Here is a 24786-nt window from a genome sequence, read left to right as displayed (position 1 = left end):
AAGGAAATACAGCTGAAAGAAAGAATGACACTCAAAAGAGAGTTCTCTGAATGACTCGAAAATCATTCTTTCAGGACTTGAGACACAGTGTAAATATATTTAAATAATGATACAAAATGATAAAACTACTCAGGAAACCTCCACATTTTTTTATTACATGATACCATCTAATGCTAAAAACAGGTCTGCCAAGATTCTTTGAAGAATAAATGGAGTCGGTCAAGTTAAATAACTTTTCTTCACCCACGTACCTAATGCACATCCATTCTGTTTTATACCCAACCTCAAGATGGAAACTGTATCACACTTTTCCCGATGAGCCTTATGATCGAATTGTGGGCTTTTATTTTAGCCAATTTGCCTAAACCATGATGGGCTTTGTGTATGAGTGGTGGAGAAAGTGATTAATGGAGATTGTAGGTGCTAAGATGCTAAGAATGTGGGGACTGATTTATCATTCTACAACCTCAGTTGTGCTCAACAGTTATTTATTGAGTCCAATGCCCTAGGTAGTACAAGATATACTGGATCCTAAACAAAGATGCAAATTATAGCTCTTACCCTAAGGAGTTAGTAAGAAATTTAGAAAGGGAGCTGTGGTAGTCTGCTCAGGCTGCTATAACAAAACACCAAAGACTTGAGTGATTTAAACAGAAATTTATTTCTCACAGTTGTGGAGGCTGGAAAGTCCAAAGGTGCTGACAGATTCAGTGTCTGGCGAGGACCCTCTTCCCCGTTTGCAGACGGCTGCCTTCTTGCTGTGTGCTCACATGGTCTTTCTTGGGTACATGCTCATAAAGAGACAGATCTCTCTCTTCCTCTTCTTATATGGGCACCAATCCCATCATGAGGAAGCTACCCTTACAACCTAATCTAAAACTAATCATCCCTCAAACGCTATCAAATTGGGGGCTAGGGTTTCAACATTTGAATTTTGTGGTGACATGAACATACCACCCGTAACAGAAAACTAACAGGTAAAACAAAGAGCCAAATTAGCTTCATACATGTAATTCTAAAAGCATTATCATTTAGTTACATTAAACAAATAGTTATTGATAGTGAAAGGAAAATAAAGTCTTTTTCAAACACTGCATTTTTTTCTCCAAATATATTTGTATTTGTTTTCAATACTATTTGTATTGGTTTTAGGTGTACGGCACAGTAGTTAGACAATCATATACTTTACAAAGTGATCCCTCCAGTATTTCCAGTATCCCTCTAGCACCATACATAGTTATCACAATATTAATGACTATAAAGAAGCAAATTTTTGATAGTGAATAAGAGCCATAACCTAGATAATATTCTCTTCATTTTACATATGTGAAACTGAGCGCTCAGAGATGATAATTTGTCCAAGAGGCAAAAAGTGAGAAAGATTTAAATATGCATCTACCTAGCTTCAAAGCCCGGCCTCTTTCTACTAGAACAGGAGGGCTGTAACCAAGGGCAACAACAGCCTCCCTGTCTCTTGTGGGGTGTGTATAGCATGACTCTCCCCACCAAGAGAGTAGGCTCAAGGGCCAGGCGCAAACACACTCAGCACTTACAACCCCTCTGTATAAGAGATAACTAAGGCCTGAATGCTGGCACCATAAAAGCAGGTCAGGGAACTAATTAAAAACACATTTCCTAGACTACCCTGTCCCACCTGGAAAGGAGAACACTCCTCCCAGTAAGACAGCAGAGCCACTGATTTCATGGCCAAATGTACTATAACTAGACGCCTCATAAAACTCATTCATACACTGAGTAACAGAATAAAGATAAGTACTTATTTGAAACATTAAATCAGTATTTTAAAAAGTATGTTAATGCTGAAGTGAACCAACCTAGGATAGTGACACCAATCACATTTATCTTTTTTCGGGTCTGAGAAGGTCAGTGTTACTCGGTGCATATCAAGGCTACAGCAAAATTTTAAGGCTATTCATCTGTTCCGGCTCTTTGCATAGTAGGTGCTCAATAAATACACTGTGGATGAATGGGTGGATGGAAAGATGGGTGCAGGAAAGAATGAATTCGTAGTCACACTACTCACATTCTGAAACGTAATAATTAAGTATCTCATTTTACTTATGATTTTAAAAATGATTTTTTCCCTTTCCAATGAAACATGTATCTGTATTTACTTCTAACCCTAACTCATACAATGCCCAAAGAATCTAGATTGTTTCGTTTTCAGAAAAAAATAAAAATAAAATAATTACATGCTACTACTTTACTTACAATTTTCTTAATTTGAGGTTCATAAATATACTACACTTAAAAGGAATTTGGGGAAAATAGAAATTACTGAGAATAAAAAATATGTATATATGTAGATAATAATATATTTTTAAACTAGGTACTTTTGCTTATTACTGGTGCAAATTAGGGAAGATAAAAGGAAAAGAGAAGTAATGACCTTTATTTCAATGTTCTATTATTTAACCATTTAAATGATAATGTAGAAAGTTTTTATAGAAGAAATACTTTTCCTTCATCTTACTTTCTAGTCATTGTTTTTCTTGTTTAATAATCTTAAACTTGTATATTAAGAAGCCCACGTGATTCTTATCATGTATGGGAGAGAGTGCACTGATGGAAAGGTCTGAAAATGTGGTTCACCCTATACCCTGGACACTAGGAATATCTCATGAGTATTGGAAATTTTTGTAGAACATGGCAAGCCATGGAAAATTTTTGAAAAAGGAAATAATTAGATTTGTGCTTTAATAGCAGTCACTAGGCAGCACTATACACGTAGGCTGAATGGAGGAGAGAATAAAAATAGAAAGACTAGTTGGGAGCAAGAAATAATGAGTGCTAAAGGTTGGCAACAAATATGGAAGTAGAGTCAATCAAGATTCAAGCCAACCTGATGTGGAGGGGAGCACAGTAAGAGTTCCAAAAATGGCACTACTGCTTTAGACACAGGTAGCTAAGAAGATAATTGTGATGTTCATAGAAAGAACGAAGGTAAAAAAGATATAGAACAGGTGAAGTATAAATAAATAAATGAATGAATAAGTGAGTGGTCAAAAGAAAGACCATTTGCTGGGAGAGGAAATGGGGTTTTAATCCCTGTTCTACTATCTCCTTGCTAGAAGGCACTGGACACATCTCTTAAGCTCTCTGAACCTCAATGCCTCATTTATAAATAATGCTAGTAAAATCTATTTTGCAGGATTGTCATGAAGACTAAATGAGATTAAATGTAACACTTGATCCACAGCAGGTGATTAATAAACAATTTCATTTATGTCTACTGATTTTTACTTTCAATGACTTAAAACCATTCCAGACACATAGTAGGCACTCAATAAACCTACTGAATGAATGAATTACTACTATTGCTGTTCCAATTCTATTGAAGACTGAAAAAGATCATGGGATTTGCCCATTAGACAGTAACTGGTACACTTAGAGATTGCTTAAATGCATAAGGGTTTTGAACACTTGAATGAAGTATAAGTCCAAGTGTTTTGGTGAGGACATTCTAAATACAGTGTGATTGTTGAGAAAAGGTTTTCTTCAGTTTTACAGGTTAACAAAAATCCACTATGTTACCTTTAATGGTGTGAAAAACATCTTACGCTTTAGAGTTTTTACAGTATATTATTGCATTTGATCTTCAACCCCTTGAGTAAAGGAATTCAGTTACGATTATTGTCACTTCTATTTAAAAGATGAGAAAACCGAGATTCGGTAAAGTTGAATGACTTTTAGGGCACCGGTGTCAGAGCCAGAACTTACGTTGAGGTCTTTGGGCCACAAGTGTTCTGAGCTTCCCACTACCCACATCCTCACGCCCGTTCATGTGATTCCAGATGAGCTCTCTTCCACGCTTCATCCCACCCTAATTTTTCCATCCTACAATCTGCAAGTGCAGGGTGGGGCAGAGTTTTGTGGGTTCAGAAGTGGTGCGAGTACTGCTCCTGTCTCAACATCCAACCCGCACCAGAGAGCACCCATCTTCCCTCGAGGCCAGTGCCAGTGCAGGATGTTCCCCTGGTCCTTAGCTCCAACAGAAAAATCTGCTGTTCTCATGGGAAATATCAGGACTTCTTTTGGAAAGGTTTCCTATAATGAAGGGGCAAGCTTTAATTTTCTGATCTTAACTAATTGGTTAAACAGAAAAATTTGTCTGCATATTGGATTATTGCTGTTACCTTACTCCACGCATGACACTGTACTCCCTGAATGCTCATCCTGGCCCTATCCCTAATTAGATGTACAACCTTGGACAGCATGTCCTCCCTTTGAAACTGGTATTTCATCTTTAAAATGGGGGGTTTAGATAATAGCACTTATTCCATTGGGTTTTCACTATGATTCAATGATATACCACATATAAAGCACTTGGCACACTTAGAACTTGAAATATAATGAACACTCAATACATGGTCATTGCTATTCAGCAATGTGTGGTATCCCAGTCTTACAAAGAAAGTAACCCAGGCCCAAAATGATAAAGATGCTTTGCACAAAGTGACCAAACATCTTTTTGTAACAGGAACTATGCTTTCTTTATGGAGGAAAAACGCCCAAGATAATCATGAATTTTTCATTGACTGCAAGTGTCACAGTCACTCCAATGATTTGAAATTATCTGTTTGGAAAGTAATGTACATTTTCAGTTCATAAATTGGAATAATGGGGGGGAGGGGGGACTAGACCCATAGTTGAGATTCAATAATCTTAAACATAAGAATAATAGGTGAGTTTAGAAACATGCAGGAAAAGGGCTTTTTAAACACATAAATATGTACTCTCACACACCCTTGTAATAATATCTAAATTAACTTAATCTGTCTCCTTGCAAAGTAAAACTAAGAGCTTAATTTTCATAACTAATTAGACAATATTTCCTTATTTAGAAAGTATTTTTTCCTAAATTGTAAGAATTCTGTATTTACTTTCTCCTGCTCTCTTGTACTTTCCTGGTGTTTCTTTTAACAGTGGATCTCAACATTGGTTGCATATTATAATCACTTTGGAGGTTTAATGAATACCTATGCTTAGGCGTCGTAGAAGTCCAAGCAAGTCAGAATCCTTGAGGTTGGAGGGCCAAGTACAGGTTTTGTTTTTGCTTTTATTTTTTTAAGTTCTACACACCCCTTTAATGCATGGCCCGAAATGAGAATCACTGATTTACCCAATGTCTTTCAAACAACAAAATGATGGATTTTTTTTTTTTTGCCTTGATGACAGCTATCTGTAAAGAAAGTTGTTTTACTTCAAACCATAAAACTGCTTACTCTGAAAGCCAATCTTGACCTTTAATACAAATTAGCTTGATTTCCCTTGATTCTAATCAAACACATTTGCAAGAGTCCCATTCCATTAATTTTTCTAAGGTGGGGTGAGTTATATAAGAAGATCACATGATACACAGCATTCAATTACAGTACTAGAAAAATGGGACCTGCAGGATGCAGATTATTCTGCAGAGTTTAGTTATGAAATTAATTTTGTAATACTTGAAATTATAAATCAATGAGAAAAATGTGATGCTAAGGAAACCAGCATAAGAAACATAGCATTATAACATTAAAATATTTGGCACAGCCATAGAGCTATTTTGAAATGCTTTTTATTCAATACCTGAAACCCTTCTAATGCATATGCTGGATCTGGCTTGTGGAACAGCGCAGGTTAAAAGAACAAGAAAAGCCTAGAAAATGTGATCTTATTATACTGACAGGTAACAGAAAAGAATATTACATATTTCAAAGGCAATAATTTAATTTTCCTGGGTTACTTAATAGTGTCTTTTTATGCATATACTGTGATAATGGTGGAATGCAATGAAGTTTCAGGTACTCCAAGAGAAGCAGAAAGAGAAAGACACTCATTAGCCAAGACATTTCACCATCTATGTGTTGTTTTAAAATGACAAAAATATGGAACTATCTGCCAATCCTCTTACACTAGTATAACCACTCTACGGAGTAACCCTTTCCATTGGAGAAAAACATAGAGTAAGGTAGAAAAATGGAATCCAAGGATTTGAAAGGGAATCAGGTTCACAAATACAGGTAACAAAAGTGAAATGTTTAGATTTGTCTCCTTTGAGTAGTTGGAGTTATTAAGTAGAATCTTAAGCATAGGTAGAAAAATTCAGGATTGAAAGATTGGTTCGTTTGTTTATTTAAATATTTAAGAATTTTTTTAAATCAATCATGTGTTAAGTGACTCCCATCTTTAAAAAGGAACAAGACACTGTCCCTGAAAGTCTCAATGGTCCCTGGCCCTTCCATCTTTTAAACGATAGGTGATGCTTGCTACTTTGAAGCCACCCATGTTTTCAACTGTGACCTTTATTCAGATGATTCTTAAACTCCTATATTTGGGTTGGACTTCTCTTCATCAACTCAAGCTAGCCTCCTGACAACTAGCAGAAAGATGGTTAACAGTACAAACTCTAGAATCTGGGTCACTAGATCTGAGTCCTAGAAGTTCCACTCAATTTAATGTGAGACCTCGCTAGAACAAGATACTTAACCTCTCTCAATTTCCCGATCAGTAAAATAGGAATAAGAGTTGTATCCACCTCAAGAGTTATGAAAAGAGTTCCACGAGATAAAGAAATTGCAAGAGTAAAGTCTCTGGTTTGTGGAAAGAACTCAGCAAATGTTAGCTATCTTTTCTGGCAATGTCCCTCACTCTCACTCATTCTAGCATCATGCTTGAACTTCAAAATGACCTTTGTTACCTCCCACTGTGTTTGTCTTCTAGTCAGTCACCATATCCTGGCTATTCGCTTTGTGAAACATTTTAAAGAAAACTTTCCTCTCCATTTTTATTTCTCTCGATGAATCCTACTCCTAATATTTGCAGGGCCTACAGCAAGAGTACAACTAGAGGCAGTCTGTCACATTTCTACATTTTTAAAAAGTATAAATCCACCTATCAGCTATTAAATAAAATATGTTCCAACCTCCTACCTTGGAAAAATATACCTTCAAAATGCCTAGAAGACCAGGTTTAAATTTAGATTTTCAGCCTCCTCTGGGTTCTAGGCCAGAAAGTCTGAGCAAAAGAATTGGTACCTAGCTCCTGTCTCCAGCCATGCCTGACACCCTTTCCCCGCCTCACCTCTGAGGATTCTCTTCCCAGCCCCCTTCCCCGATGCCCTTTGAAGCCTTACCCAGCCATCAAGGACATTTCAAATGCTTTCTTCTCCAAATTCCCTTGAGCCAGGTATGAATTCATTCTTTTCTGAGTATCCAAATTATTTTGATTCTATATATCAATGAAACTTAATGGCATTTTGTCTTGCGTTTTTATCAGTAACTGTGTATTTGGTTTCCTAGTTAAGGTAGCTTCTACTGGATTCTCTGTGCTCAATGCTGGTAGCAAGTAAGAACCTTCTGATGAACTTAAAACAAAACAAAACAAAACAAAACAAAACAAAACAAAACAACCCTGGCTGCACCCAGAATCAAGAACAATGTGGGGTGGGGGAGAAAGCGTGGCTTTTTTTTTTTAAATCTCTGCTGTTTATGTTGATGTGCAGCCAGGGTTGATAAGGACTGTAGAAGATTATAAATTCCTTGAGGGTCAATGTCCGTGGTTTACTTTATACTAAACACATTCTTTTGAAATGAACTGAAGCTGATACATGCTTTCCCCCCTGCATGTACCTGGTCCACATGCTGCACATAATCCCTAATTACTGATGTAATTTATGAGCACTGAGGAATGATGGGGACTTACGCTCTAAAATTATGCAAAAGGAGACATACAAAGAATTAATCTTATAGTCTGAATCAAGTTGACTCTCTTACCTTGATCTCTGCATTTATTGTGTATGGCACATCTTATCAATAATTTAATGAACTTATTAAAGGCAATGCCTAGAACAGTGTCTGGCATATGGTGGGCATGAAATAAAAGTTTGGCAAATGGGTGAACGAGTGAGCAAATGCATGAATAGAAAGTATAGCCAACAGGACTTTAGAAATCATTATCTCTGGAACCTATGAATGGTACCTCACATGGAAGAAAAAAAAAAAAAGACTTTGTTGTGATTAAAGATCTTGAGATGGAGAGATAATGTTGTATTAATCAGGTGAGCCCTAAATGCAATCACATGTATCCTTATAACAGGGAGGCAAAGGGAGATTTGATGCACAGAAGAGCAGACACTGTGACCACAGAGGCAGAGGCTGCGTGATGCAGCCACAAACTAGTGAATGTTGGCAGCCACCAGAGGCTGGAAGAGGCAAGGAACCAATTCTGCCCTAGAGCCCCTGGAGGGAGCCCGCCCTGCTGACACCTAGATGTCAGCCCAGTGACACTGATTTTGGACTTCTGGCTTCCAGAACTGTGAGAGAATACATTTCTGTTATTTCAAGCCATCAAGCTTGTGGTTACAGCAGCCACAGAGGAAACTAACACAAGAAGGAAAACTGATATCCGGAGAGGTAAAATGACTTTTCCAAAGCCCCACATTAGTCAGGGCAGAGCCAGGTTTCTAACAGGGATCTCCTGGCTCGCTGACATGCTTGCTCTCTTTCCACAGGACTCAGCTGCCTGCTCCAGAAAATAAAACCCACTGAGTTCTGCAACTTTCTGTTCTAAACCTGGGTGCCAAATATAGCCTCTTCTATGGTCATGGGATGGAAACCGCAAAAATGATAAACTGCAAAAAAAGTCATTTTACAAAAATGACAATACAGTACTGCCATATAAGATCCAGAAAGATACGCATGGCCAATATTTGCATTAAGCCATATGTAATCAATGTACAACAGCAAATGTCCAGAGGGCAAGGGAGGGAGAGGGGTGCTTACAAGAAATGCTGGCATGGCAAACACTATAAAAACAGACCAGAAAGACGAAGCAAGGCGAGAGAGTCCCTCACCGTTGGAGATGGGACAGAGCAGAGAGCTGGCATATAATTTAAAAGAGCAATGGAATGATTCCATTTGCTCAAAAGTGAGCAAACTGGAGACAGAGCCAAAGTGGAAATTGTGATAGAACCTGGCCATGACGGTCTTTCTCACCAGCGTAGAAAGATCTGCAGACACCTGAGTTTTCAGGGACATTCACAAAGGACAGCTACAGGTTGCAGGTGAGAAAAAAAAAATACCCTGAGGTGCAATAATTCTAAACGAACACCAGATCCTTTACTATCATCTTTATACACAATTATGCCTTTTATGTACCAATGCGAAAACTTCATGGTATATTTTCCAAATAAGGAAACTGGGATGAAGGTAGATTCAGTGAATCACAGATAGATGACAGATAACACAGATAGATGACAGATAACACTTGTTTCCAGAGCTTATGTTTAAATTCTTGGGCCTTTACTGATAACTCCAAATAGGCATTCGCATAATTAAACATTAATAGACAGATAAGGTAACCAAGTGGTCAAAGCAAGAGATATGGGATTACTCAGGCCTCACGAGTGTGGAGACCTTTTTCATAGGGGCGAAGGAGAGAGAATTATGAGGAATGTAAGGGAAGCAGAAGCAGAAAGGTGAAACCTGCCCACCTCCTGTGTTGGTTAAGGACACAACCAGAACAGGATGCAAACATTCCCTTAATGATCCTACAGGTATAACAAGCGAAATAAACAGCCTCGCCTTGACAAGTCCCTGCTCCCCAAGGACCTCAGGGTTATCTCACAGTTTAAGACTCAGTCACTCATTTAGGCCGAGCAAAGCCCTGCGGACTCAGGGAGTTTGCGATCAAACCAATGGCTCATGGCGTTATTGTCAGTGGATGTTACCCCACAGGAGGCTGGGCCGTTGCATCATTCAGGGTAAAGACATACTTGTTACGCGTGTGACAAACAAAAGCCTCCCCAAAGGGGTTCCCCGGAGAGCTGTGTGTGAAAGACAGGCGGCGTTGGCCTGTTCCACATCTGTTCTGCCCACGATCTTTAGAAAAATGAACTTCCTGGGCAGACAGGAAAGGAACCTCAGTTGACTAGATGTATAAGGTAAGAGATCACTTTGTCTATCAAATATTATACTGCAACGCTGTCAAATAAGAAAGCCAAAAACACATCGTTAATGGAAACACAAAGTTTAAGATCCTAATTTAATCTTTCTGAAGGCTTCAATGATTATATTAAATTGCTTCTAAGCTCATTATTTTTTTTCCTCATATCAAAAATTTTTATTAAATGTACTGGGGTGACATTGGTTAATAAAACTACTTTAAATAAGAGGAACTGAAAACATACATAGATTGAAAAGTCATAAATTTTAAGCCAGCTGTTTGATATACATTTTTATTGAAGGTCCTCAGAAACAATATATAAAACAGTACCTTAATAATACAGATTGCAAAAGTGCATTAATTTTCTTAAAGTTTAAAGGATGCTGGACTAATGAATTCTAAACTAATTTAAAACAATTTCCTGCTTAACCACCATTCAAAATCCTTTTACTCTTTCCTCTATTCTTAACTACAACGTGTATTTTTTATGGGGAGGGAGGTAGCTTATAAGTGTTAGAACAGGGGGCGTCCAAGTTACTGAGAGGAAAAAGGCTGGTGGGGCTGCTTCTCCACACTGTGCTAGCTAAAGCAGCTCCAAATTTAGAGGCTTCTCCACATTTAGGGAACTCGGTATGTGGCCACAAGTCTTGCAGACAATAACCACCCTATTGCAATGTTGATTGTTCAAGGAATAGGCAAGCCCCCTCCCCCCTAGAAAAAAAGCAAACACGTCCGTGGGTAGCACTAGATAGAAGTTAAAGAGCATCTCAAAGCTGTCATTCAGAAGAAGTGAAAGGAACAGAAAGTCAACAGAGGAGTAAATGAGAAAAAACAGCGAGGAAGGGACATGATCTACCAGAGATCAAGCAGCTTGGTTTTGCTCAGATATTTTCAACCGCCTCCCCACCCTCCCATGATAGCACCACTATCATCAGCCTCCTCACAAACTGTCCTTTTTTCCCCTCACTTATTTGGCTCCTTTTATGTGCTAGGCAGTGTATTACTTAACTAAGCGAGCAACTGTGAGTAAAATAAATAGCATTGCTTTACTTTATACAAAAACAAAAAAAACCCACAATCTTAGAAAGATATCCCTAGCTCTCAAAAAGCTTAGTCTATTACTAAGACAACTCCCAGCACTAAGGGAGAAGTTCTATAATCAACAGAGTTAACATGTCAGAGAAGCCCAGGGTCAGCCAGGAAGGCTTCACAGGAGAATGGAACTGAAGTCAAGTCTTGAGGATAAGTAAAGAAATTTCTCAAGAACTACGGAGACAGGGTGGTGGTATGGTGGGGAGATGACACTCCCAGCAGAGACAAATGCAGGAGGGGAGGACCTGAGGAAGACACACAGCTCCGAGAGGTGACTAGATCAGGGTGCACGGTTCATTGAGAAGATAAAGGAAGATACACCTGTACCTCTGGTAGAGGAAATGGAAAGCCACTGACATTTCTTAAACACAGAGGTGACTTGAACAGACGGAGGCTGAAGGAAGATTAACCTCATAATAGAAAACAGACATGCAACCAGGGAGCTCAGAGCCTAGACATCTTCTAGAAACTTTATAGAGCTTAAGAGTATGTACTAAGGGTATTTATCCACTTCCCTTCCCTTATTTTCTTTCCTCCTCATGTATTTTATTTTTTAAAACTTATGATACAGATCCCAAATCCTTTTTGGAGTTAAAAGAAAGAAAACTAAGAAAGGTAGGAAGGCAGATGGGTAGGCGAATTATCTGTTCTCCCAACAGAAGGGGAAATGAACTCTACTTTGACATATTTTATTGAAATTTGGAGATTCAATAACACATAGCCTAACACGTTATGGTATGTATTAATTTTCCCCTTTCTATAATTGGCTTCCTGACTTTCTCTACTAATTCGCAGGCCCTTTCGCTAATATACTATTACCTCTAAAATCTGTTTTACAATTGATTGTTTCACTTTCAACATAAAGCCAAAACAAGATAAATTCAATTCTTCATCATTAAAAAATGAAGCACCATATTAAAGGCACAAAGATTCCGATATATTAAAAATAACATAAAAACCACCCCAAAAGAATTTTCATAGCTATGTGGTTTTATTTTCTTAAGTCTTTAATTACAATACTTCTTTTAATACAACATACAATGAGAGAAGATAGGACTTCAGGAAGAATTTTTCACAATCACTGGGTTAATAGTCCATTTCAACAGACAGTACACCCAAAATGATAGTAAAATTCCCAAAACGCCCATGTCCATGAACAGATTAGGCAGACATCTGGGATCCCAGTGACAAACCAAACAAATAAATACAATGACTTGTCCAGTTTTTTCCTATCAGACACAGATTTTAAAAAGAGGGGATCAGGATAAAGTTCTGGCTTTGCCCATCTATCTGTACAGTAGTCTTAGGTCGCCAGAAAACATTTAGAATCTCAAGATCAGAGAAACACAGGTCAGCCCGGCTGGGCGTGGCTCAGCAGTTGAGCATCGACCTAGGATCCAGGAGATCTGGGTTCGATTCCCGGTCAGGGCACAGGCCCAGGTTGTGGGCTCCATCCCCAGTGGGGGGCGTGCAGGAGGCAGCCGATCAGTGACTCTCTCATCATTGATGTTTCTATCCCTCTCTCCCTCTCCCTTCCTCTGAGGTCAATAAAGATATACCTAAAAAAAAAAAAAAATCATCCAGGATTAGGAACCACTGTTAAAAAAAAAAAGAAAAACACAGGTCAGGTAATCAAATAGCTCTTCCAGTAAAAGTAGACCCAGAAGGTGTCACTAGCTTTTATTAAACATGTATGTCTTCCCACAGTCCAAACCTCGTAACTAGCTTTCCATATTAATAATCTGTTCATACGTCATTTCAGCATTTCTTTCGGAAGAACAAGTTCATCCAAGAGTGAGAGATAAAAGACGAACGCCTACATGTGTGCCGCGACGATTATCTGCCCTCTCTCAGGACTCGCGTAATTCCAAAGAGGGTGAAATTATTAGGGCAAATTCCAACTCCAAAGGCAATTCCCCAGCTCGGCAGCTGCCAGTGGGACTGTAATACCAATATGAAGAGAAAGTCGTCTTGGAAGTTAAGAAGAGTCTGGGGAGAAAAGGTTAATTATGCGGTACTACCTAAGGAGCAACCATCTATCACAAGAGGAAAGAGGCTTATATAATCAAATGCTTGAAAGTTATCGTGAAAAAAAGACTTAAAGCAATTTCAGACTATCTCGGTTTTTCCATTTTCTGTAAGTCGATAGGAGATTTTAAAGAAAAACTCACCAATAATTTAGTGGTGGTTCTTTCATTTTGGATATTAAAGTAACTCCAAAGCAACACAAATAAAGCAACATATGGATATGTGTTGATTAAACTTATTGATCATAATTTGCAAGACATGCATGGCAAAATCAATACCATAATAATGTCTCACCTATTACAAACACTCAGAATTTTATAAATCTACATAGCAAAGACAGAGGGAACCAAGAAAATGAGGGGTGTCAGGAGACAGTTAAAATATAATTACTATTTGTAAGAAAAAATAAACATGTATTTTGCTCATAAAAGAGACCGTTGTGCATTTCCTTAAAACCTATATAACTTGTTCTTATCTTATTAACAAATTCATTTAACACAGTTCTTTGCTTTCTAACCCAGCAATAAATTATAAATGGAGGAGATGCTATATACTGACATTCTCAAAAGATGACAGACAAAAATTCAGAAATAAACAGAAAGCCATATAAAGCAAAGCATTTGAGTGTTACCTAGGGGGAGTAATATGGCCCTATATACCTCTGTATTCCTCGGAGTTATTATAATATTGCAACACAAACAAAAACACGCACACACCACACAACTTACACATGTACAAACTTTTGGTACTCCTCAGAGGAAACCCTAAAGTATACAGAGAAAGAATTCTATAAAGGTCCCAGGTAATGCTATAAACAAAAGGCTGTCCCTGTGAATTTTGTAGAATTACCAAAATTTTGCTCATGGATCTTCAGAAAATAAAGCCTAGTATTGTTTGAGAATTGTGTTCATGAAAAGATCAATGTAAAACAAATATTTATCAACCATTGTATTGGCCTAGATTTTCATAGTAATATTTAAGACTATGAAGGTGTTTAAAAATGTGACACCAACAGGCAATAAGGAACAACCATAAGAACTGTGAACATTGAGTTTTCCCTCAGCATACATGAAACTATGTATTTCAGATAAACTGACATGATCTTTTTTTTTTTCAGTCTTCAGCTGTCAATGACATGACTTTTATACACTTACTAAAGACACACTATCCTACATTATACATATTATTCCCATTTTCTGGAGTGTTCCCACTAAAATCAAGAACTTGAATTTTCTAACAGCAGCTCTGCTTCACTGTTTAGCCTGATTCATAAAGAAAGGCTTAGTTAAGCTGCTCTTAGAAAATGTGTACAAGTTGATGTGCCCTTATTTTAATGTGCTTCTATCTCTTTAAAGGAACTTTACTTATTAACTCTTTAATAACTGGCTTAATCAAAAGTGCATTATGAAATACTCCACCTCTTGTAAGCAATACCATATTTGCACTCCCAGGTGTAAATGTTCCAGACAAGCGTGGTGGAGACTAGCCAGCTAGTCACCAAGCCGGCTTCCATCTCTTCCTGGGCTACTGCTAGATGACATTTCCTAATGTTCTTTGTAATTAATGTGCCCATGTGTCTAAACTCTACCCAATAAACTGAACAGAAGCAATGTACCTACGCAAACTTACACACAATCCACTTCTTCCATTTCCCTTCCATCAGCTTGATGTGGAGAGATGCACGTTGATCTTAGATTCCATTAGCTGTAGAAGTGTGAGCCACATGCCTAAGCTGTCTGGGGCCCTGAGGAGCCACTAGAAAAAGAACAGCCCACCCACCATGCAGGAAAACCTCTCGGTCTTTATGTGAGTGAGAAAGAGCCTTGCTTCCTGTTTGAACTACATTATGAGGCTTTTGGTAGTGTTGCAACAATGAAGGAATATATAAACTAAATTACCCACCAAAATTTATTGTGGAAAGCAAAGTTGGGAACAAATAAACAGGCAGAATAAATTTAAACTGAACAGTTTGGAAAAAGGCTTGTGCCTCACTTTTAAAGCCCTGTCCCTCAGGAATTGGAGAATGAATAAAATAAAATGCTCACTCTGGTTTATGTTTCAACTGGAGTATCAGATTGAGAAGTTTAGACTTAGAAATATCAAGAGAATGAATAACTTAACTGTAAAGTTATATTAGTAAAAAATACATCTAAAACAATATTCAATAAATTTAATATTCAGTGGTTCCCACCCATACTGCACTCTGTGATCAAATTCTATGACCAAAAAACTTCAAGGGACTCGTTTACTTGATTATCTTAGAATATTTTTCTTGAAATAGATAATTAGCCAGGAACCTGAAAATATTTTAGTTACATAGAGCTCATCGCAATGAGGTTTGGCCTATGTTTCATTAAGAAGCCAACTGATTGCTCATCTGGGGAAGCAAGGCATAACCTACTTGGTTTGTCCTATGACTCTCTTTCATTTACCATTCACTTAAAAAAAATTTTTTTATTAAATGTTTTGGGTGTACCATTCATTTTTTATGGTAACAAATTCTGAAGAAACTCAAGAAAAAGTCCCCACTTGGACATTATGATATTTGTTTGTAGCTTTGTCCTGGTTTTCGTTTCCCACTTAATGACTAAATGGCACCACAGTGGGTAATGCGCTGGAGTAAAAGTGGTGAATCATTAAAGAGTTCGTAAATTTTAAAAACAGGGGCAGGCCTTCTGGGCCCCATATGCTTCCAGAAAACCCAATGTGGTGCTGTATTAATTGAACTGTGAAGCTTTTATTAGGCCTCTTTAAAAATGCTTGCAGTGAAGCTCTTATTGATGCTTGCCCTCAAATTGTTTATACTACTTAGCATTTCCATAACAAAGTTATATTTCAAAGAACTTTTTGATCATTAGCTAGGCCTACTCTAAATTTCTATAAGAGAATTCAGCTGTTTAGCAAAACAGGCATGTAGGGAAAACTCAAGCAATTTTTGCCTAAGATTTGCCAATGAGAAAAGAAAAGGAATAGACGATCTTGCCATAAACCTTTAGCTTATTGTATGAACAGCCTGGTCCTTTCACTCCATATGGGTGGAGCATTTGAAAAGAGAAACTAGCTACCTTTACGCAATAGGCTTTCAAAACTAAAGCTATAGGACTTTGCAATTACTGTTAAGGCAACTCCACCATCCAAAGTCACCTAGAAGCCCACAAGATGCCATCATTGCATAGCTCCAGGGTGGAAAATTCCTTTGGGCGCAGGATCATCAAAATTACTTTCTATAAATTAGATTCATCCAAATTCAAAGTCACACTGGAATCAGCTGAGGGTTGATGCAGCCTAATTTATTTACTCTTAAAAATGTTCAGGCTCAAATCATGTTCCTTATAATCTTGGTATCATACTAAAATTCTGATCTAGGTTCAAATAGGTAGAAACTTGTTTTCAGGGCGTGGAGGCAGGGGAGGAATGTACTCTATAAGAATCTCTTTGGTTCATCACAACATAAAAACAGGATGGCCTAGGTGGCAGAGAATACATATAAGCCATTAGAGTTTTCTCACAAATCATTCCCTCCTCTAGGTTTCAACAGCACTTGTGTTTTATTCGTCAGAAAGCAGAATAACTGAGATATCTCAGCTCACAAAAGAAAACACCTATATTGAGATAGGATTTAATGATGTATTTTTTGTTTTTCTAGAGTCCCAAAGTAAGAAGCACTATAGCTTGTTAGATTAAAGAACATCTCTGCACTTCATCAAATCACAGGGAACAGCACTGTGCTCTACGCTACTTAGTACCACCTCCAGGTCTAGCACACTAGTCTCCTTAGAGGAGGGGCTGAGACTCTGTATTGCTAACAAGAGCTCCAGGTGATTTTTATTATTGGACATGTTTGGGAAACTCTAGATTAGATGAGCCCTCAACTCTTTCCTGCCGAGATTTGGCAATCCTGATAAAACTTAAATTACCAGAAATGGCATCCATACTGCTGTACAGAAGAAATTAATGTCTGCTGATATATTTCACAAAGTACTCGGCACACTGATTGAACCAGAACTATTCCACTTCTGTCTCTCCCACTGAATGGTACTGTCCATAATAGTAGAAACCATGATTTAGTGTGCTCTTTGTGTCCCTACTATATAACACACTGCCTGGCACAAAAAGAGATGCTTCATAAGTTTTAAATGAGTAACTATCTCAATTGCAGCAGCTAGCTGCCAATCCTATCCACACAGTCTTCCCTCCATTCAGGCTCCCCAGTGCCCTGACTGAGAACATTGTTGGGGCAGCAAGATTGAAATAAAAACCAGTGATTCTATATTCGAAACTCAGCACTTATTTTTTGACAGAATGCATGATCAAGGCAGTAATGTGCAGTACTTGGTGTCAACTGTACTTCAATATGGATGGAGAACTTTTATGAGAATGATGGCAATGCATGGGGAAAATAAGAATTCACACCGTCCCAGGCCCAATTTTCAAGACAAACAGAAATATTCTGTCAGAGAAACTGACTATTAAATAACTTCTGTAATAACTGAAATGACTTTATTTTTCTGGTGCACAAAAACTCCTTGGCGCCCTTTGAGGAACAAAAGCAAAATAAATGGATGGTGAAGGCATAAGACCGATTTAATTCTCCTTTTTACATAGTTAAGAAAAAGGAGATGTAAGAAAAACACTTTTTCTAAGTCAAACTATTAGGTTATTTCTCACCAGTAGAATATTTATCACACCATAAGATACAGACCAAGAGCAGAATAATGTTTTTATGTTTGTGGCCGGACATTTTCCTTTATATATGCCAAGTGCGTTTCAGGTTTGTACTTGCAATAAACAGGAAAGACTCCCATCCACCTGGCCCATTTGCTACGACTTTCCTCAATTCAGATTTCATTCACAAAAACTTCCCAAACGGAATTGATTAAGACCTCTGTATAATGCTGTTCTCAGCAGAACAATAGTATTTATAAGAAAGTAGACAAGGAAATTTTAAGGACTCTACAATCAAATGAGCTTCACTCAGTAGCTGTCTCATTTATCACTCACTTTTTCCCTTCTCTTAACTGAACAATTACCATTCTGGCAAGAACTTCATCATTAAAACAGCAGCCTCAAAGGATATTTTCATATTATAAAGTGAATATTCGGGGAGGGGGGGCAGGTTGTGCTGATTTCGATTGTCAAATACTACCAGTTGTGAGCTAGTGTCAGGTCTACTGTATGTGGAATTCACCAAGGTATCTGGTATTATTTTACTTTTTGAAAGAGAGTCCAATGTATTTGACCATCTTATGTCTTACAATACATATATATATACAGGAACTCTGAATTTTTTCTAAAATGCTACAGGTTGCTGTCATCTTGAGTATAAGGAGCTGAGCTATGTATGCATTGTAGTCCCTTGAAGCACAGACTCACATTCACTTTCTACACAACCAACCACCTACCCGGGGTGGACAGTAAAACTCCTATTTAACCTCAAATCCCCTTTAATCGTGTCTGTTTCTTTTCCCTCAGGAGGTATTAGCTGCATGCACTCATCTGTTTTACTTCTCCCCCTTACCTCACCAAGTTCAGTAAATGTTAATTCTGACCATCTGTTACATATATACACCATTTCCACAGCTTTCTTGTCCAATATACTTTACATCTTAAGCAATTACCTCAACAACAACATTAATAACAAAAATCTCACCCCACCCTCACACATATAGATGAGAAAATGAAGAGTGATATCACCCTTACACAGATCTCTCCAAAAATATTACTTTTACACTGAAATTAGATGTAGCACAGACCTGCCTGAGAAATCTCTAAGGTGCCCATAGCTCACACTAAGAATCACCATAAAATCTCTCACCTGTTTAACGTTCTGCCATTTGATCCAGTTTTCCTTAAGCATGTTAAAATTTAAAATTAGTTCTCATTACATTGCATCGGTTTTCTTTTTCAACTAAGTTTATCAAAATATTTCTGTATCCATTCATTGCAATCTAGTTACCTTTAAATAGGCCTAGATGGGCTGAACTGGGAATCTAACCACTTTCCAACAGTGTTCTAATGGGACTACGTGTTTCTCATTAAAAACAAGCAGGTCCAAGGTCTACACGTGTTAGAAAGATGGTAAACGAAGACCATAGAGACACTGAAATTGCTACACTTGCACTTATTTGAAAGTTAGTAAGTTTTATAACTTGAGTTTCATTATAATTTGGATTCAAATTTATCCTGTGTAGTTTCATCCTTCATTAGCCTTGATGGTATCGCACTTTGTGTCCATGTCAAGATTACATATCCAGGTAGAAATGCCCTATCAAATGTTCCATTTAGATTCAGTTGCTGTCACTGTCATAGATTCTATCTTCCCATCATTCAGCATGCCCTGTCACTCTCCTGTGAAGCGAAGCCGGGAGGTAACAAACAATGTGGGAAGGGTGTGTGTGTGTGTTGAGGGGGTAGGCAGAAAAGGGACATGGGAAATTTTTAAGAAATATATAAAAAGTCTAGTTTCTGGTCTTAAGAATTAAAGACAAGCTCCTATATAAATTCTAAACAATAACCTCTGGAAATGGGGGAAGTTTTCTGCCACTTTTTCTGCCACTTCTGTACTTAGCCAATTTGTTCCTATTGCTTTTAGTATGTTTTTATGATTCCAACACATTCTACCACGAGAAAAAAAGCTTGACTGTGGTGCTTCTAAATTAAATGCATGTTAAATTATGCAATTTTGAAACATTAAATTTATATATAAATGAATATATGTAATATATATTTAAAATGCACTATACACATCTATAAAATGCAAACATGGTTTTAAGTTCATCTCAATAGAAAGGATAAGAAGACTACACTATAACTGTGATGAGCAATGCAGCTCACACAGGGCTGTCTGCAAGGGTGGGGTAGGGAGCAGGCAGGGGAAAGAACAGGTACAACAGGTTCAACAGTGGTTGCCAAAGTGTAGTCCCCAGGCAGCAGTAGCATCTAGCTGTAAAAATCACAATTCTTGAGCCCCACTCCAGACCTACTGAGTCAAAAACTATGGGCATGGGGCTTGTTTTGAACAATCCCTTCCAATGATGCTAACCCATGGTAAAGTTTGAGAACCTCTGGGCTACAGGGACTCAGAGGTAAGAGGCCTAGGTAACACTTCATCTGAATATCCAGATGACAATACCAATTATAAATCATGACTGTGACTAAAGACTCTGGAACAGCTTTGCTACATCATTTAGAATCAACAATCACAGCTCTACTCTGCAATGATTTCCAGTCCCAAATTCAACCTACAAGCTGGTGGACTACTGGGACTGTGGGGAAAGACTGAAGAGGCCATGAACTTTCAGAGCAGCTAATCTGGGTGTGGCACTCCACAGAGTGAAAATCTTGGCAGAACACATCCCTTTATAAACTCTGAATATAACATTACACTAGCTTCAACCTTGGAGGTTGGATAACACAGGATAGCAATACACTGAAAGGGTGTTTTTTAAATAGCGTATAGAAATAAATGCTCCTATAATAATCCAAACGGAAAATTCTTTTAAAATGTGTTCATGCTAAACATGTGGTTTCTGACCCTACTCCATCATACTTAAGAATTGGACTGTGTTTGTGCCAAAAGTGACACCCTGTTCCTGGAGAAATGGGAGTTGGCAGTGCTGGTCACACTACTCAAGCCACACAGTACCCTGGATTTGGAGGAAGCAGGTGCTAAGATTATAACTCAATATGTGTATAGGGGTGACAGTAAAGCAGGGTGCAGAGGAGAAATATCCTTCCTGCGTGTCAAGGGATAAAGGAGTGATTCCACAGGCCGACTTTCAAAGTCCACAGAAAAATTTAAGAGCATTCAGACACACATGAGGTCAGAAAAGCTATGGGTGTGAATTACATGCCTGCATTATATTTAATAAACATTTATAACTTCATAAAATTCAACCCAAATGTTACATTAGAAGCAGAGGAATGAAAACCCAGTGCTCAGATAACAATGCGAATGAAATTAGTTGCCCACAAAGCCAACTGGGTTACGTAACAGAGGACACGCTGTAGAATCCAAAATCCAAAATTCATTATATCAAGCAACCTTCATCAGAAAACAAAACAACAGTCCTTTCATGACTTAAATTTTTGACTTGACGCAACACAAAGCAACATCTTTCATATAAAGACTGCTAATGGTTTTAAAAGCAATGAGACTGACCAGGCTGCACGGGCGAGCTCATCGTGGCAATCGGGCAAAGGACGACCGGGGACAGTGGATTCACAGCCTTCCTGCAGCTGGCGATGCGGGTCACCAGGGGCCGGGAGAGAAACCTAGAAGGCAAGAAAAATGCAGGGGGGTGACACGGGGTCTGCCAAGCCACAAAGGAAAAAACAGTCTCAGCTCAGCCACAGCTCAGCCATGGGTCTGAGAGGCAGCCACATCAACCTCCCAAGTGTCTTAAATCTTCATCTAGAATATCCATATCAATACATATTATCTATTATGGATATAAAGATATTACATATAGACAAGTAATTGATATTATTTATACATCTATAATTTTATCTATAACGGTACAAATTTACCAGTCTTGCTTAAAACTAGGAATACTGTGAACACCAAAATAAAATAAAATAAATCCTGTGAATGGAAAACCACTTAACATAATTATAATTAGTTTCCTATTTACTAGTCCCTATAATTTGTTTTTCATTATCGCTATTAAAGAAATTTAAACTATGTTTTGGAATTTTGGATATGAGTATTTCATTGCATAGTGTTTTTATCATTGTCAAAGATTTCCTTGTGGAGATAAGACTTCTTGGCGAAGGGATTTTAATAGACTGAAAAAGGGAATAAATAAACCATAAATTATAAGAGCGACGGAAAAGTTCCATTACAATTTCCACTTCTTCTTGAAGACTTTTGCAATCTCGCTGCAGCCAAAAGTAGTAACAGCCATGGTCTTCCCAGGAGTGGCACTTACAGGATGGACTTCTTGACAGGAATTTAAGGGACTTTCTGCTTTTAATTCGAATGCACTCTCATTGCTAGACATCTCAGCAAAGGAAAAGCAATTGGAAAGGCAGTTTCCTCACAGTTTACTGGAACTTGTCAAAGTTTTTAAAAAAGGAGAGGAGGAAGAAGGAGCTTTCAAAGTTGCACTTAATGAGTTTCTTGCAAAAATAGTATAACCCAATTGCACTATTTTTATACACAGAAGGCTGTTAACTCTGAGAAACATACATCTCTTTATCTTGAGAATCCAACATATTTATTGTGATTCGTTTTCTCATCAGTATTTTGAAAGTGCTATTACTATTTTTTGCCCAAATGTATAAGGCAGGATATAAATACATATTTCCTTTGAAGAACTATGTAACCTCACCAAGAATACCTATAATACTTTAAATGGCCTCTAAATAGAAATATGCTCATTATTAGAAGACTTAAATAGATTTATCAGTTGTAGCAGGCTGCTTATCACATCTTTAGTGCTGGATATATATTAGGATTTAGTAACAATAAAACATATTTTTATAAATCTTCAAAATTACACTGATGTAAAAAAATTACACTGATGTGCTTATTTCACCAACATTATTAAAGAATCTTAATTTCCATGTTGATGAGAAAGCAATATTTCTTTAAAAAATGAAAAAGGTAGAGCAGGAAGGTCTTTTGATTTCTTTATCAGCAAACAGACTTTCTGATGTTGGCTTCTAAATAAAAAAATGTCAATGTCATATTTAAAAAAAAAAATCGCTTGTGTAGTTCGTAATAGTTGTAAAACACTTTTAGAGAGACCATATTTTATGTCATTTTCACATCCACGATGCTAATAGATACTTGGAACTCTCCACATACATCCTTCATAGGTGAGAATATTGAGATGTCACCTATTTCATAATTAAAAGGTAATGAAGCAAAATAAAAATTAAAACTGAGTAAGATTTAAATGTATAGAGTATATCAAATTAATGAGTGTGTACTTTGAGGTTTTTCCCATTTTTTACTTTTTTACACTGCAGTCTGAAACATTTCATAAAAGCTATTGCTGCATTCTTTTTTTAAATGTTTTTCACTGACTTTTTAGAGAGAGAGGAAGGGAGAGGGAGAGGGGGTGGAAGAGAGGAACATTGATGGAAAGAGAAACATTGGTTGCCTCCCACAAGCACCCTGACCAAGGATCGAGCCCGCGACCTGGTCATATTCCCTGACCAGGAATCAAACCAGCGACCATCCAGTGCATGGACAATGCTATGTTTTTTTATTGAATTTTTGGAGAGAGAGGAAGGAAGAGGGGGAGAGAGAGAGACTGGCTGCATTCTCAATTCTCAATGGCATGGTTTAATTTTAAATTAAGAATAACAAAACATAAGGGACAGGAAACTCTAAGAGAATGTAAGTAAAGCAGCACAGAGAGATGCCTTCCATCAGAAGCACAGTTACTCTGTGTTTAAACAAACAAAAAAATCTATAATATCACTTTCTACAATTGATGCTTGTATATTGACAAATATAACTCAATTTAACCAATAATATCCAACCGTTAACAGTAGTAATACTAAAGCAAAGTTTTACTACTTGTCCCCAAATCTAAAATTACAAAGATCTTTCACTTTTCACCACGTCTGCCTCTTATTTCTACAAACATAAATAATGACAGTCCATAACATGTCGATTTATGGGTAGTTACATAATTGGTGGGTTTCACCTTCATAGCTCTAGACTTGAGTTGCAAAGTTAATCTCAGATGGAAATATGAACTCTACTTCTAAAATATCATCATTAAATACCTTTTTAAAATTTAAACTACTCTCTTTGCCATTCAATTGTTTTAGTAACTTCCTAATCATGACATATTCTTGCAACATTATGAAAGCCTATTATCTGAACAGTTATAAAGAAAATAAATATGCGTTTCTATGTTGATATGTACTTGCTTCCAGTTATTACATCTCCATTTTTAATGAGCCACAATGAACCAAAGTTATAACAACTATAGCTGCATAATTGAAATATGATTCTTTAAAGAGCTCTCCTAAAAGATTTCAGAGGTACGGATCCTCTACACATACATGCACACTGTGTGCATGTGTGCGTGTGCATGTGTGTGCGTGTGTGCATGTGTGTGTGTGAGTGTGTGTGTGCGAGTGTGTGTGCGGGTGCACACGACATATCATCAACTACCTAATCTTCCCTTTCCTGGTGGCTAACAAGTCAACAGATTAGAAGCCCTATTCACACCTTTTAGGGACAAAATTGATACAAAATGAAGCCCGTTTTTACCCCCTCGGAGAAGAAAGAGGGGTTGGTGGGGAACATCTGTCAATGAGGATGAGCAATTTATTCTTAAATTTTCCCACACTTCTTTATCCAACTGGGCTTCAGAGAAATGCACTATTTTCTGAGAATGGGGACATTTTCCTTTAGTATGTGAGTCATCCTTCCAGTAAGCCTCAACTAGAAATAATAGGGAACTGGCCTTCAAGTGAGTAGATAAATGAAAAAAAAAAAAAGTAATGCTGATTGTCAGTGCAGATTATCAAAGCAGGTATAGAAATATATCTGTTTTCAATTAATAGTTTTGATTAATTTGCACATTAATTTGCCTTTGCTGTAAAAATACATTCACATTTCAGGAGATAAAGCACAGCAAGAGCAAAATTGTTCCTATGAATCTTTTACCTATTGAGATCCAAGAATTGTTATTTTGGCTCTTGACTATCCTTGAGCTACCTGGATCCACAATAAGAAACCAAGAGTCTTTA

At 37.5% G+C, this 24786-nt stretch overlaps 1 protein-coding gene across 1 annotated transcript in view; it reads right to left on the bottom strand.

Moving 5' to 3' along the window:
* Positions 1 to 24786, bottom strand: part of HDAC9 (histone deacetylase 9) — a 480635-nt gene that overhangs the window by 394316 nt on the left and 61533 nt on the right. The window contains exon 2 of the mRNA XM_087821194.1: positions 21230 to 21342. Coding sequence (XP_087677320.1) covers positions 21230 to 21251 — 22 coding nt within the window. The 5' untranslated portion in view covers positions 21252 to 21342. The remainder of the gene's footprint in view (positions 1 to 21229; positions 21343 to 24786) is intronic.

This window comes from Miniopterus natalensis, chromosome 10 (genome assembly GCF_054644295.1).
Source record: "Miniopterus natalensis isolate mMinNat1 chromosome 10, mMinNat1.hap1, whole genome shotgun sequence".
Lineage (NCBI taxonomy): Eukaryota > Metazoa > Chordata > Mammalia > Chiroptera > Miniopteridae > Miniopterus > Miniopterus natalensis.
This window is presented reverse-complemented; position numbering and strand designations above follow the sequence as displayed.